This window comes from Limulus polyphemus, unplaced genomic scaffold, assembly GCF_000517525.1.
Source record: "Limulus polyphemus unplaced genomic scaffold, Limulus_polyphemus-2.1.2 Scaffold988, whole genome shotgun sequence".
NCBI classification, from domain to species: Eukaryota; Metazoa; Arthropoda; class Merostomata; order Xiphosura; family Limulidae; genus Limulus; species Limulus polyphemus.
The window spans coordinates 226,318-243,901 of NW_013666598.1; the positions used below are offsets into that span (position 1 = coordinate 226,318).

Below are 17,584 nucleotides of genomic sequence, written 5' to 3' on the forward strand. Positions count from 1 at the left end.
TCACGAAGTAACATTAGACCGACTGGATTTTTTGGTTTGTATTCAGCTTCTACTTTCAATACCTGTAGGGTGAGGAACAGTTTTCATTTCGAATTGGTGTTTAAGTAAATTCCTTATTACCATGGATAAAATATAATATTGAATTTCTACATATAAATATCAGGAGAACAAAATATGTAAGTAACTATTAATTAACATAACACTTCATTTTTTGTTATCAACCTGTGTGAAGTAAGAAATATTTTCTTTGACTGTTTCTTAGTCTTGAATTAATGTTATCGGACGTTTGTTAGTCAAACGTCTTTATTTATCCCCAATTAAAAAACATCCTAAAATAATTAAAGCTTACAAAGTTTTTGTTAATATGGTTAAGTAAGCCTAACTTAATATATTGGTGTGAACAAATAAATCTTATAAATATCACTTAAAATATGACCATTGGAAGAATAACATCCAGGTGAGCTGTGTTTAGGACCACTTTTTTCAATCTAAGTGATAGATGAGAAATAGAAATGTGTGTAACTTCTAAAGTACTTGGTGGGAAATGGTTCGTACAAGCAGTGAATGTGCTGGCACTCTTTCAACAGAAAGGATTTTCATTCACTTTCTGAAACTTGTACATGACAGAGTCGAGTAAGAAAGCAACCAACTTCGAATTTTATTAATGTCTCCCTCTACAAGACATTGTGGAATTAAGATCACTAAATCAAGAGATCTACTGAGTTCATTTGTAAGAATATCGAATCATGTTTCACAGGTTAGAAGTATTTCGTTCGTTCCTTAACATCTTCAGAAAACGTGATTTTCTTTAGAAATTCGATCCATAACCTCTTGCAGCTGCTACAAAGAAAGGCCGATAACTATTCAACAGTATAACAAGCGGGGCATCGACCTCTGAAAAGGACAAAAGTTAACTGGTTGAGTGCGTAACACGAACTGAGATCTTTGAGTAATGTTACGTGAATTTTGGTGTAAACAGCGTATGGAATAGGAATAACCTTATCATTTCACTAGTTTTCGCAATTTGAAAGTTACTTCATCACATCTATTTGTCAATTTGTTAGACAAACTATTTGAAAACCATGTCTGCGGTGTTCATGCTCAAAACAAGGAAGGCGTTTATTATTCTTGATATGTGGCATTTATTAAATGATAAATAATTTAAAAACGACACTTGTGTAAAATATCTATTTACAATTTTAATTATAAATATGTATTAAATGTTAACCACTTTTAACATTCATTTACTTTTAGATGGCTTGCGACACATTTCAACAAGTTAAACGTGGGATATAAGATCGGCAGACACGGACGAAAAGAAATGGAAGATAAAGGTTGTCCAATTCGCTTTTCTTTCAACTCTTGTCTTAATCAACTCTCTGATTCAAAACGAGAGGGTCAACTTTCGCTAGACGAGAAGAAATTCCTACTGGCCGTTGAAAGAGGTGACTTAGCTTCAGTTCGTAGGTAGGTGTATATAGAGCGACGACCTTTGTTATGTTTAATTGTCATTCTTGGGAACGAAATGACAGAGGATGTGACACATATTATTTGGTTCTTTTTTCATTTAAAGAAGAAGAAGACTTCTGTTTCAAAATCATTTGTAAACGTTGAAAGTTAAAGTTTAAACACCAAAGACTGGCGAAACAATGAAAATCAATAGGCCTAGTTTTGGTGATAAAAATCATGTGAACTGCAGATGTTGTATTTTCACATTTATATTAATTTGGCCATTTAGGATTTCAAATCATAGGTGTGTAAGAATAGCCTTTCAGATCTGTTTTTTGTCTCTCGAAAATCCCTGCTCAAGAGGCCTTTCGGTTATGCTGGATACAAAGGTGAAATACAATTTGTAACAACTCTGATTTGGAGTCCAGAATGGACAAACTTAGAGAAATGTAAAAACAGACGCATTTGCAGTTTAGTTGATTTTAATCACAAAGATAGGTCTATTTATAGACAATGGCCGTTTTCTAAAGTTATCTGTTGTTGTTGGTTTCTATATTTTGTTAGCTGAGAAGTTACATGATTTTCTTCTCTATAATGTATTATACGTAATATTAAAACATTGTTACAGCCAAAGTAATTAACCTCTACACAACGACTTTAAATTTCATTCAGTTTTTCTTTTTTCTTTAGTTGGTTTTTCAGTGTATGAATATAAATAACTTTTTATAAGATATTTAAAAAACTCTAATCGAAAATCTTGACAAAACCCTCTATTTTGTATTTCTCTTGACTCACGTGTTACAAGTATCTTACTCGAGTGTAATTAGGATATAAATGCATACACTTTCTTTATGGAGGTATCTGGAGAATAACAATGACACGGGTTATATCGACATTAACTGCGTCGATCCTTTGGGCCGTTCTGCACTCTTGATGGCTATTGACAACGAGAACCTAGAGATGCTGGAGCTTCTTATTGAGTTTAAAGTGGAAACAAAGGACTCTCTACTACACGCCATCAGTGAACAGTACGTAGAGGCGGTGGAAGTGTTGCTGGAACATGAGGAGAGTATCCATACGGAGGGCGAACCCCATGTAAGGCTAACTTCTAATTCATCTTCTTGCGACAGTAGTTAGCAATATGAATATATAGTGTAAAATGTTCAGATGCGTTAATGAAGAATGTAAAAAAAGTTCACTTTTCTCGTGGTTGTCAATTGTTGATTTTAAGCATAGTCGTTTTCCAACCATGCAAATAATAATCTTAGTATTTATATACTTAATAACAACTATTTTAAATCTTAGTTTCTATATCGCTTTATTAAGAATTTTGAGTTAAAACTATTTTACATCGGTGAAACTGATGATTTGCCTGCTCCATTAACTGAAGAACGCAGACGACTTAATATACATTACTTATTCACACCAATCTTGTGATGTTATCTCAAAAATTAACAGTATCGATAAATCCTCTTTTTTCTCTGTCTCTCACTTTCTCCTGAAACGGAATTCAACTTATTGGAAATTTACTTAATACAGCAAAAAAAAAAAAGAATCACCTTTTACGCATTTTATGAAAAATATGGACCAGTGATCAAGTAGCTAGAGGTCTCGTTCAGAACAGTTTGTATATTTAGAACGAAATACAATTTAAGTTAGAACATCTACCAAAATTAAAAAACGTTAAAAATTATGTTTCCCAAACTCTTCCACTTCTTCCTTTGTTATTAAGAAGAATACATACATCATATGTCTATTTCATCAAAAGTAGTTTTCATATGATGTATAATTGTTCAGAGCACTCCTATAAACTGTATACTAGATACTTTACTCAGTTTTGTCACCAATAGGAAACAAATAAGAGGAAATTGGCTGTCAGTTCAGATAATCTTATAAAATATTACATATAACCAGCAATTCATTAATAAATTGTACCAGTAATGATAAAAATTAAATTAGTGATCCTAATGTTTTAACATATGATTGCATAGAATATCCGAGCACCAAGTAAAATATACGTCGCATTATTTCGAAAAAGGATCTGATCCGAGAAATTTCAAAAGGAAATTAAAATTGTGTGACGCTTCGTCTCTCATGTGCTAATTAACACCTAACATTAGATGTAGGATGCAAAAGTAACGATTTTTTCTAAACTCTTCTTTGATTTTATTAAGACATAAGTCAAAATGAGATAAGTGGCAATTAAAATATCTATAGCTATTGTTATATAGATTGAGGTTAACAGAAATAATTCAGTTAAAGTTACTCCAAATTTAAAGGGTATATTATGTTCTTTGGATAAAGTCGTATTTCCTAGACGCTGTAAAAGTAGCACTTATCTAATTGCCTAATTATAATTTGTAAAAAATGAGCTAAGATGAATTATTGTAGCCATTTTACATTTCGGTATAAAACGTAACGAATTAAATGTCAGTCTGTTTCTTATTGACATCTTTACGAAAAAGAAGCTGAAAATACATTAACTATACATAAAGAAAGTGGATATTTGACCCTTCTAAGAATCTAATATCGTGTATTTAAACTAGTAATGGGCTGTTCAACTATAATAAATGTGTACAACTTTCACTGCTATAAATACTGTTAGTATTACCCGAATTTCTAACAGTGACGTCTCTAATCCAAGAAGAATAAAAAAATATGTAGGTAAAAGCCTAACTTTGGTGGATAAATAGATTCACTGGGTGGAAATCTTAATAATATTATTATTTAAAAAACAGCGTGTATATTAAGATTTGAGTAGAATAGCAAGTCATGTTTGTTAACACTTGATGAGGATAATATGTTTACGTACAGTTAAACAGAACAGGAAATTTATGCACAATTAAATAGGAGTGTGCGTTTACGTATAAATGAACAGCATGTATATGTACAATGAAACAGTATGTGATATTTTCCACATGAATGACACCTTACGCGACATATGCGCTAAACAGCCAGGTCAAAGTTCCAATGTCCATATATGGTCATCTCTAATTTAAAACTGTTGATCAGAGGGAGATCAACCAGTCCACAGCATTTGATACACTAATGGCGAGGATAGTTCGTCAAATAAAGTTTTTTCTTCGGGCGGTACTTACCGTAACTATTTCAATTCTAAAAAAGTGTATTACATACTACCTATATACAGTCTTAGCCAAAATGTTTGCATATTTTGTAACAGATAATATCATTATTATTAAGATGGAATACAAATACACTTAGCGCTGTCAAACTGGGGAATGTGTGTTATATTAAACATCTACATATATAATTTGTATAATGAGACAGGTTCTATAGGCATTTTGAACGATTTGTTAGAACAGCAAACAATTTTATCAGACACCTGTAATTCAGCATTCACCTATTACAACAAAACCTTATCAAAACATATATAAGGACAACATATAACATCAGATTATTAAAAATAGTGTCAGTAACAGTTCTTATATCAGTTCATATTAAACATTCAGTACTTCGTTGGTCTTCCTCGTACTCTAACAATCTCCGCAAGGCGACGTGCCATGGTGTCGATGAGGTTATTGATGTAATTAATTCCAACCTGTCACTAGAAGGCGCTGCAACTCAGCTACATTAGCTGGTTTAGGCTCGTGGTTATCAATTTTCCGGCTTAGTTCTACCCACAGTTCTCAATAGAATTACAATCTGGAAACTTTGCTGGCCATAACAATCATGTAACGTCCTTCTGGTCGAGATAATCCTGTACAATATATACACTGTGGGCAGTGGCATTGTCATCCTGGAACACAAATTGCCTAGCCTTGCCCTAGCATATGGCAGAAATATTGCCTCCATGTCATGCCTGTAGGAGGTGTTATTGACGTTTCCGTGGAGGATATGAAGTGCAGCTTTTCCGCCATGACGAATAGCTATCCAAAAATGTACTGCACCCCCTCCTGTGTGTTCCCTATGGGAAAGACATTCTTCCCTCATCTGTTCTCCAGGTAAACGACAAACACGAATTCTACCATCAGCTTTAACAAGGCGGGAATCAGGACTCATCTGAAAATATGACATGTAGCATTGTTCTATCTGTATGTTGGTATGCTGTCTTACCCAAGTAACATGGTGGTGAATTCTGGTTAATATCGGTTTGTAGATAACCATTTTTTTACGATAACCTTGTTTGGTCAATCTCCTGTTCACTGTTCTTCTGGATATCCTGGAATGAATGTGTTCATGTCATTCCTGTCGTAAAGTGTTGCAAGACTTCTTTCAACCTTGACGTGTTAACATCAAAACACGGTCATCTCGGGCAGTAGTTTTCGGCTTTCTACCAGTAGACTGTCCTGAAATAACGTTTCCCGTAGTCCGATGACGTTTCAGAATTCTGATAAACAAGTACATTGGAGGTATCCTACTGATCTAGTAATGTCCATTTCCTTCTTAATATTTATGGACAGTCGAACAATTTGACGCCCTATAACTTATGGCACGTGACGAGACATGACTCTACACCAAATACAGAGTAATTGTCAGAACAAAGAGTTGATCTGTTTCGAAAAATATTATACCTAAAGTACATCCTTTTATACAAAACAGGTGTGTATGTGTGTTTTGACAAACAAATGAGAAAATTTAAACACTCACTTTTTCTTACTATTTAAAAACATCTAATTTCATATATTTTCATACGTACATTCCGATTTGTCCTGACACGGAAAAAATATTTGAGAATTAAAAATATATTTATAATATTCCATACTTTCTTTATTGGCTCAGAAAAGCGTCATTGAAGAAAATTAAATGTAAAGTAATCTTAACCTAATGTTTGATGGAGCCTGGCGTGACTTTATGTTAACGTGTCGGGCTGTAAATCGAGGGTTCAAGGTTCGAAACACTATGTCGTTGAACATGTTCCACACTTAGAGCTGTAGACGCTTTATGAAAGTGGAAGCCAGTTCCATTATTCGGTTCACAGAAATGAACAAAGCCTTCGTGCTAGAAATTGCTGATGGCTGGTTGCTTTCCCTATCTACAGTTTAAATTTAGTGACGGACTGCTATATACGAATCCTAGTAGTCTATATCCTGATACTGCTATATACGGACTACTATATACGAATCCTAGTAGTCTATATCCTGATACTGCTATATAGGGACTGCTATATACGAATCCTAGTATTCTATATCTTGATACTGCTTTATAGGGACTGCTTTATACGAATCCTAGTATTCTATATATTGATACTGCTATATACGGACTGCTTTATACGAATCCTAGTAGTCTATATCCTGATACTGCTATATTCGGACTGCTTTATACGAATCCTAGTAGTCTATATCCTGATACTGCTATATAGGGACTGCTATATACGAATCCCAGTAGTCTATATCCTGATACTGCTATATAGGGACTGCTATATACGAATCCTAGTAGTCTATATCCTGATACTGCTATATACGGACTGCTTTATACGAATCCTAGTAGTCTATATCCTGATACTGCTATATACGGACTGCTTTATACGAATCCTAGTAGTCTATATCCTGATACTGCTATATAGGGACTGCTTTATACGAATCCTAGTAGTCTATATCCTGATACTGCTATATAGGGACTGCTATATACGAATCCTAGTATTCTATATCCTGATACTGCTATATAGGTACTGCTATATACGAATCCTAGTATTCTATATCCTGATACTGCTATATACGGACTGCTATATACGAATCCTAGTATTCTATATCCTGATACTGCTATATACGGACTGCTATATACGAATCCTAGTATTCTATATCCTGATACTGCTATATACGGACTGCTATATACGAATCCTAGTATTCTATATCCTGATACTGCTATATACGGACTGCTATATACGAATCCTAGTATTCTATATCTTGATACTTTAGCCTCGTAAACATATGGTGCGATTTAGGTTGAAAATTCCAGTTCCTAATGTTTGCTGACTGACGTAAATAATTTTCTGTTTGTAAGTTATTAAGTTTGTAAGTTTAAGTTTTAAGCCATTTGGAAGAGATAAAGAGAAATTACTCTTTTTTTTCTGAGAACAGATAAAAAAAAAACGAACTCCGTGTGATATGGTTCTTTTCTTAGAATGGACATATACTTATATTGAAAATATAAAAATAAAAATACTTTTTCTATCATTTTATCTGGTATCAAGTGTTGGATGAGGAATTTGATTACTTATTAATAGATTTACAATAGCAAATGTTGAAACTACACAAAATTAATAGGCCTGGCCTGACCAGGTGGTTAGGGAGCTCGACTTGCACTAAAAATAATAGGATTAGACCATGGCATCTGTTTGACCTCTGATGGTAATTACGTGATTGATATGCTCACAAAAGAACCAACAAAAGACCTACGTTTATTACACTTGTAATATTGTTCTGCTTCAGAAGTCATTCTTATATTGTCAGCGGCATAGAGTGGTGTTATTGAATAATTATCTATTGATGATATTGATTTTTACGGCCTCTAAAGAGAACCACTTATGTGAATCAGCTGATCTGTTTGTTTCGGTGAGATCAGTTTTTGTATGAGATGCATCTCCCCACTCCCCCAGTGGATTAGCACTAAGTATTTGAGATTATTAATACAAAAACTCGGTGCTCAATAAATACTACTCGGCATGGCCTGGTGGTTAGGGCTATTGACTCGCAATCTGAGGATCGCAAGTTCGAATCCTCGTCCCACCAAATATGCTGCGCCCTTTCAGCCGTGGGTGGCGATATAATGTGACGGTAAATACCACTATTCGTTGGTAAGAGAGTAGCATAATAGTTAGCGGTAAGTGGAGTTGACTGGCTGCTTTCCCTTTTGTCTTTCACTAATAAATTAGTGACGGCTAGCACAGATGACCCTCGTGCAGCTTTGCTCGAAATTCAAACCAAACCGCAAAATTAAACACATATTACCATAAATTTCTCGTGTTTTCAGCTTGGGTATACTCTCGAAGAAGCTGTAAAGAAAACTTGAAGTAATAACACAAGTACTTAATAGATTTATAAGATCATTTTTGTTAACTTCAGTTATGTCATCAACGTAAATGAAGGAAAATACTGATTCCCACACGAGTAAAATAAACGTAAGGCAGTTCAATTATATTCATATTACAAGATAAACTTTTGCCACAAAATTATGTTTAGTCGATAAAGTTGGCGTGCCGAACTGTGGATGTGAAGTTCCATGGATCGTTCCCTGTTACCGCAATAAAAAAAAAACAATAAAAAAACCTCACTCTGTGGATGCGTTATTATAAAAATGACCGTTAAATCCCACTATTCGATTAGAACGATCAACGAGTTAGCGGGGTGGGTGGTGTTGACTTGCTGTCCTCTCTCTAATCTATCGAGTAGCTTAGCACGCAATTCAACAAACAAAATTATCTATAAAATTAGGTGGTTCTCATCTACTTGCTGAAGGACTTAATGCACTGAAGTACTTTTCTCTTTTTTTTCCCCGTGAACAAATAGAACATTGAATCAAATAGTAGAGCGCCATTTAGTGATATATTAACAGGCCCTCACGAGCCAGTTGGGGACATTTCTGTTGAAAAAACATCAACAAACAACTACCCAATCCGGTTTTTCTTAATTTGAACTCAAAATCTTTGGACATTTTTATTGGCTAAAACGAAGGCATTTCCCGCACTCTTTTAGCGTTGGGACTTCAAAAAAGTGATTTGAAGTGGTAAGGTGACTGAAATCCGTCAGCGCATCACGAGCTTAACGGCCAAGCACAAGAAACATGGAAGTCTCCAAATGACAGATTGAGGTATTCAGGAACTGTTTAGAACCACCTTTGTAAATATTGTGCAGCAAGCCGAGAACAATATTATGCCTGTAGCTGCTTTCAAAGTGTTCCTGTCTGCTCATTCTACTGCTGACTATCGTGATGTTTCGACCTTCTCTACCGAATCGCAGGTGAAATCTTTTCCCAATTGAAAGCAAAACATAAAAAGGTGATAGCAGAAGAATAAAAGTTGGCAATTGCTAAATCAATGATGCTGAAAATGAGGCTTTATTGATATATATACTGAATTTACTCCCAGCGATTAGACCTTAGTACTAGCTAGTATGGAGACCTGAGGATGCTGTATTTCACTTAAAAATTTATCAATTAACAAGCAAAAATTGTCTCGAAGTTGTCTCGAAAAAATACGTCCAAAACCACCCTCTTTGAAAGTTTCAGGATTGAACTTACTTTTAATATTCAACAAATTGTAATGTAAAGACACCCCTTGGCTCCCGAGGGACGTGTTAAAATAGTTTTTGTAAGTGGATTGCCGGAATTAAAATTGTATGAATATACATTTAAAACATGAAGCTAAGAATAGAGATAATGAACTCGCTCATCAAATGTAACGTTACGTTAGATAATAAAGTAAAAATATTATACATAAGTATTATTAAAAATTTAATATAAAAACAAAAATATTTGGTAATCCTAATTTCAAAGACCCAAGGTTCAGATATAGTCGTTTCAGTTTTTCATCTGCAGGCCAAAGGGAGGACAACCAGTCAGCAGCATCCGTAGCCTAATCAGCTATTTTAACCGAATATTCAGGCTGATGTTAGTCTTATAACGCAACCAAACTGAGAATGCTCAAACCTTGGATCTGCTCTTAATATTTTATCACAATGAGCCTTAAGTATCACTGGTATAAATGACGGAGTAAATGACACCAATATGTTTGTAGAAAGATAGGTTTTCTTAAATTCAGATGCACAACTGGGGGATTGGCTTTGCTGATTCCTGGAATTTCATAACAAGTACAGATATTTTATTAAATGTGCTTATTTTGTGATATTTGACGTTTTCCTGTATATTTTGCACTAAAATGACTCGTGCTATTCGGGTTTCTTCTCTGGAAGATAACAAATCATTTAATGCCACATCTTTGAAACACCCTGATCTCCTTCGGAAGCGTGACGTAGTCAATAACTAATCTAAACCAATAACAGACTCAGCCGTGGCTATTGACTTGAGATACCGGTGGGTTCATAGATCCGATTAATTTCCAGAAAACACTAATTTAGAAAAAGAAATTGGCACAACTTACTCTCACGGCATCAGTTCTTAAATCTTTTCCTGTGTAGCTTAGAGAAGTTATCATCACAAAGATGTGTGGCAAGATACATCCGCACATGAAACTTCATCATTTTAGCACTTTCGCCGTTTTGTGAAACATTGATGGCTTTGCTCTAGAACCTAGATAAAGCTTTATTCTCTCTCGACGCTGAACATACACAAAGCTGTTGCCAAACATCCATCGTCAGTATCAATGTATCATATAAGAGCCTTTTTGTCCGACGGGCTTACAGATGTAGTACATTACACAGTTTATCACACTTGCAATACAGCTTTGTTATACTGACATTTATTCTGTCGTGTGGAAATGCTTTCAACTAGATCTGTTCAGTCGCAACTAATAAAAACATGATTGCAATATATTCCTTCAAACTTCAAAAGTTCATAACAGCTAATTCGGAATAAAAAGTTTTGTGTTTATATTCTATTCATAAACTAACTTTTCCAATAACTTTTTTTACACTAAAATAACATAACATTATTTCTGGTACATAAACTGCAGCTACTGCTAATGTTATGAATCTTTTATATTGTCTACTTTTTTTTTAAAGCAAGATTGTGCCCTTGTATTTTGCAAGTCATTAATAGAATAAAACAAGTTATTGTTAAACAGAATTATAAAGAAAATAGTTATACTCGTTTACTTTGTACTAAGATATATAATTTTAAAATGTATGGAAACGATGAGGCAAAAGGGTGTAAAATAAGCTACATCAGAGTACAGTTACATATTTAAAGCTTCTTCAAGTACAATCCGTCATACTATGCACAGTAGTAGCAGTGTGTATCCATTCTTGGTTTCCAAGACTGAAATACCACATAAGAAGTGTATAGAAATAAAATTTTTTGGCTGATCAGTGATAATCGATGCAAAAAATTGTCGCAAGATTCTATGTTTCATTAATAGCTATATGCAAGACTCTGAAAAGGGTACGTGAAACTGAATTGTTAATAATATAATAGGCATGGGTAAAAACCGAAACAACAACAAGTAGCTAAACCAAAAGATTGAAATGGGCATCAGGCCACAAACGGTGAAATAGGCAAAGCTCGAGAAGTGTGCTTTTTACAGATAAATCCAAGTTCGAATTGTTCTTCAACAACCAACAACAGGTTGTTCGACGGTGGAGAGGAGAATGGTATCCTACCTACAATGTATAATACCTATTGTGCTTAACAATAGGGAATCAGTAGAAATGTGGGACAGTGGCTGATGAAATACTCAAAATTACGGGTTGACCTGCACGAAGTCCCGAAATGAACATTCTTGAGACTGTATGAGCTTTTGTAAAAACGGAGAAAGTAAAAAGGGACTAAACACCTTGGATGAATGTTTAGTAGTAATACAGGACATTTAGAATAACATTTCACAATCATACACAAGTAAACTGTGTGGCAGCATGAGCAAAAAGGTCTAATGCTACAAGTAAAACAAAGAGCTAACATTCATAATACTAATGCATTGTACAAGTTATTAGATTTTCTTTTATATTTTTACGTGATAATGTTTTTTACCATTAATAAGTTCAACGTCTAATTGCTCGTTATTTGTGACTCCTGTATATGTGTCATTTATGTGTTTCCATTACTTCCATTACTGTACGTTGTTAGCAAGCATTCAGAATCAGCAAATTGTCGCTACATTGTACATTCACGCATGTATTGGTTTTTAGTTTCAAGGCATTGATAAAAATATTCAACGAAATCACGAATACGCGTGTTTCCGAAAACAATATTTTGATTACATAAGTCACTGGAATTTTCACACGAAAATATGATAAAAATAAGCCGAAAAAAGGAAATCGTAAAACTGTACTTTTTGTTTTAATTGTAAAATCCATGTTAATTTTTCTCAATTCAGAGAACAAATATTGTATCATTGAGAACAAAGTGTAAAATAAATAAAGAAGTTTCGCTATAAGAAACAGATGATGAAATAAAGCTTAGTTTTTGAAGATAAACTCTTCAATAAATAAATCAACCAATAAGATTGTGCTAAATTTTCTTCTTAATCACTTTACTATAGAGCGGGTAAGAAATTGAACTAGTAAATCTACTTTTTGTTGAAAATTATTCGAGCCTTTTTTTTTAGGTTAATCGTGACCAAATTTAGCAAAGTTTTGAATATCCTAACATTCAAATGAAAACAAGTAGTAATAACGGTTCTTAGGCACGTAAATTTCCATTGTGCTTTAAGTTCTATAAAAGACTGAGTTATCGTGAGCTTCAGGCTATAAAATAACGTTTTACAGAGACTTTCAGCATCAATAAATTAGATTGTTTTCAGGCAGACATTTTATGCTAGAAGGTTTCACTTTAACGGTCTGTTTATTTAACTCTGTATGTTTTAGCCGTTAGGCATTGGTTTTAGGCTGATTAGTGTACAGAAATGTTAATCTCAGCAACTTGTATTGCTTGATTCTTCCTTCTTTTCGGAAGGTCCCTTGTTTCTTTTTCATCTTAGGCAAACGTAAATGCTGTTTACTAAAAAAAACAAAAAACAAGTTAACGTCATTTGTTCAAAGCATCAAAATATCGACTGATTTGACCTTCATGTTACAAACTTTGACAAAATCAAACATCGTTAGAGTCTTTGTCTATACAGTAGTTGCAGCAAAACGTTTTTCTGACAGTGTCTCAGCGGTAAGTATGCAGGCTTAAGGCGCTACAATTCAGGTTTCAAAATCCGCGATGTACAAAGTACCTATAGTCCACTGTTTATGAATTACCTATTGTTATTAAAAAGACATTAATCAGTGTTCTTATCCGTGAGTTTACTTTTTTAATGAAATCAATCAACTCTATGTAAGTAGAGATAAGTTGAATATTCTAAGTCAAGTTATATCAAAACAAATAAGGAAAGCTGAAGACTTTGAGGGAAGTAGTTTTCAGCTTTAGAACCCTTATATGCATGAAACGTTACCCAAAATTTAAGCTATACAGATGTTTAGCATGAACTGATACAGATTACAAAGTTATTTTACTTTATCCAATCTAGCTTCTATAACATTTTTAATCTTTGTATTTTTACTCCTTCGAAAACAGAAAGTATATAACTTAAACGATGAATTATACAAATTTATTTCTTTGTTGTTATTTATTTGACGCAACTCAGAAAAGCAAACTCCTAAAAGAGTAAATATTACACTAAAAAACTGTCTTGTTAAGAGTAAACACATACTTTTGTGTCATGTATTATGGTGTCTTTGTAAACAGCATTATTTTTGGTGAGTTGTAAATGCTTAAAATACAAAATTTAGTTGTTGAAAAATTACATACAATGGACTATCTGAACTGTGTCCGCCGCAGGGAATCGAACTCCAGATGTTAGTGTTGTATGTCCCTAAACTTACAAACATCCGGCTATGATTTCAACAGCTTATTCTAAGTGTTGTTATTGGAACACGCCTTAATAGCTTCTATGTGTTCACCAAGTTCAGGAGTAAACGTTTCACTGATTTTAACCCTGATCCAAAATCTCATGGTCCTGTTTCATATAAGCATAGTTATCTAACAATACTTATATGTTACACGCTCTGTAGTCACGACTCTTTTATAGGTGTATTATTTAGGAGCGAAGTAGCATCCTACGCTAACTAGCAACTTTATTAGAGCTCACACATATTTGACGAACACCCCTTCTATATACAACTGCAGAATAGACTAATCATGTGACGCAATAGTTGATTACTCTAGTTCTATACATATAAAAATGTTCTCATTTGATAATGGTTAGTTTGCAAGTCAGTGAGTAAAAAGTCCTATAAATGTAAACATCATACAGTGGTTGGTTTGCAAGTCAGTGAGTAAAAAGTCCTATAAATGTAAACATCATACAGTGGTTGGTTTGCAAGCCAATGAGTAAAAGTCCTATAAATGTAAACATCATACAGTGGTTGGTTTACAAGACAATGAGTAAAAGTCCTATAAATGTAAACATCATACAGTGGTTGGTTTGCAAGTCAATGAGTAAAAGTCCTATAAATGTAAACATCATACAGTGGTTAGTTTGCAAGACAATGAGTAAAAGTCCTATAAATGTAAACATCATACAGTGGTTGGTTTACAAGACAATGAGTAAAAGTCCTATAAATGTAAACATCATACAATGGTTGGTTTGCAAGCCAATAAGTAAAAGTCCTATAAATGTAAACATCATACAGTGGTTGGTTTGCAAGCCAATGAGTAAAACCAAAGATATATCCGTCTCCCGATGGGACACGAGCCTTTATAGTAGGACCATCCTCTATCACAGTTTATTTAGCTGAATGAATGCGGACCTTACGGTCCATCAAGGCACCGTTCGGCACCTTCTGTAGTCTATTATCACAATGACAGGTGGTCCAACCTAATATTAGGCGGCTGGTGGCTGTCCTAATAAAGCGACCAGTCAATGTATAAGTATATGATTTTTATATTATTAGAGTGTTATAGCACTGCATCTTGCATACTTAAAAGCCTGTGCAATATAGCTTTCATCGGGATAGAAGTTAACAGTCATTATTGAGTAATGGAGAAATATGCATTTTTTTTTCTCTCTTTCGCCTTTAATAATCATACATAATTTTCAGATATGTCAGCGAAAATATACTTTCATACATATATATATATATACATAGCGTTTTATATACTAGTCATCTTTGTTGTTTATTTTCTTCGAAGCGCTCAAGTGGCGACTTTACTTAAAGTTTCAGTCGTAAATAAGAACCTATTTCCATCTGTTGCTGAGCAACACGAAACTTTCACGAGCGATATTTAAAAAGAAAAGGTAAAAGTGTAAAATTTTAAAAAGCTTTTATCACCAGTTGGCAATCACATATCTCTACAGGTCTAGTCACTATCATCTTTTATATAAAACTTAAGTTGATTTAGGGATAGGCATAAACATGTGGAATCTAAGGAGACTGTTGAAATGGAAACAACATAAAAAAGTAGAACTGTAATTAAATTAGAGTTCCGCTGTTCTACTCTATTTCTGGCTAACTAGTTAAGTGCATCCTGTATTGTTCTAATGTAAGGAAGAAGAAGCTTCGTTGAGTGACATTTTCCTCTTCTTTCCTTGTCTTTTTTTTTTCAATCTAATGTTAAGACACAGTTTTTCTTTTGTTACCATTTCTCTGCAAATTTAATTTAGCAAATAAGTATGTTACTAAACAGTAATATTTGGAATTATTTAACTTTTTATCAGCCTAAAATGTCAGTAGCTTTAACCAATAGACAATATATATATATATATATACATATATAAGTAGTTTATTGGCCAAAACGTTCAGTAGTTTATTCGAATAACCAGTTATTTCAATTACACTTGTTGAATTAGCAATCTCACTGGCCTAAAGCCAATAATTTCTGATTATCCGTTCTATTATTGGATTACCAAATCACAAGAATGTAGCTGCTTGTAACGCATTTATAATACTGCAGTACTTGTAAATATCTAATTTTTGTAAAACTCACTACTGATTCACATATGTGCATATTTAATGCTGCTGGATTTATCATCCATATGTATTCCAAGGATTAGTGAATTTAATTGTGAAAAGTGATTCTAATAATTTAAAAACTTCATTGAAATATAGCAGGGAAGTAAATACAGTCACCTTTAAACTGGCCCGCATTCACATAGGTGCTATTTATAAACTCATAAAACAGTCTGAGTGGATGGTAAAAAGAGAAGTATTTCTATTTTTTTGATATTTTCAGAGTTGGGAGGCCATAGACAGAGACACAGCAATCTTCACTCCAGATATTTCACCCCTGACCCTTGCTGCACACCGAGACAATTATGAAATTATCAAAATTCTGTTGGATCGTGGAGCTACACTTCCAACCCCTCATCACGTCCGGTGTGGGTGCAGGGAGTGTGTGGTATCCAGCTCTGAAGACAGTCTGCGACACTCACGTTCTAGGATTAACGCCTATCTTGCTCTGGCCTCACCCTCACTCATCTCGCTCTCTAGTAAAGACCCTATTCTGACCGCCTTCGAACTGAGTTGGGAGCTGCGCAGGTTAAGTTTTATGGAACACGAATTTAAAAACGAGTATCAGGTAAACATTGTCTTAGAAATAATAACCAAAAACCTAATTCTAGTAAGAACAATTCTCATTACTCTCCTATTTTATCTAATCTGATGATGGTAGAAACAAACAGCGATTGTACTTGTTTAAAACGAAAGCATAGATTGCTTATAATCACAATATTCTTTTGATTTTACAAAATCTTAGAAATATGGTCTTCTATCGTACAGTGAAGCAAATTACTTTGAAGGCTACAACTGTTTGTAAAAAAATATTCGTTCTGGTCTTCCAATACATGCATTGTAAGTGCAATACATGCAATCTAAGTGACAGATGTTAGGTTTAACTATGATTATGAGAAATTGTTATAATAAATGTAACCTTGATGGCTTAAATAAAACCTACTATACTTTTCACTTACTAAGTGAGTGAATATCGCAGGACATTAGAATATTATGCAGAATTTGGGAATATAAATTTTTCTAAGGCCACATTTTATGTTTATCAGTAAAGAGTATATATATATAGATATATGTGTGTGTGTGTTCTTGGAGGATTAAATATAGTAAACTAATTACAGTTAACACATTGAACGTATTAAATCATATATTTTACAAAACACTGTAAAAATATACATTATTTTCTAGTTATTACTCATAAAGCAGTAGCTTAAAAATCTTTGTTTTACTAAGAAATAAACAAGGACTTTGGAGCTCTGTTTTAAAATCCATGATATGAGAATAAATCCTGCTCAAGCCAGGCTTATGCAAGTGATATGGTCTTACATGTGGCAACATGATACTTGTTTCAAACTGTCTAATGTCAATATAATGCTAATGGATAGCTGCTACAAAGCGCTGTGAAATAGGGGAGACCGGGGCTAGTTGTTACAGGGGCAAGTTGATACAGTGCCTCTAGCTCTTCTTGAGATTAATAGACGACGATAGTTCATGGACCATCGAACACGTGTTGCGCAAGCTTTGTTTTAATGGCGGCATGAATAAAATCAGTCACGAAATAAAAAAGGTATGTA

The 17,584-nt window shown here is 33.9% G+C and overlaps 1 protein-coding gene across 1 annotated transcript in view; it reads left to right on the forward strand.

The window, feature by feature from the left end:
• Window positions 1-431: 431 nt before the first annotated feature.
• LOC106461569 (transient receptor potential-gamma protein-like) overlaps window positions 432-17,584 on the forward strand; it is a 61,131-nt gene continuing 43,978 nt past the window's right edge. The window contains exons 1-4 of the mRNA XM_013921406.2: window positions 432-457; window positions 1,255-1,467; window positions 2,307-2,544; window positions 16,237-16,581. Of these exons, the coding sequence (XP_013776860.1) occupies window positions 432-457; window positions 1,255-1,467; window positions 2,307-2,544; window positions 16,237-16,581 (822 nt within the window). The remainder of the gene's footprint in view (window positions 458-1,254; window positions 1,468-2,306; window positions 2,545-16,236; window positions 16,582-17,584) is intronic.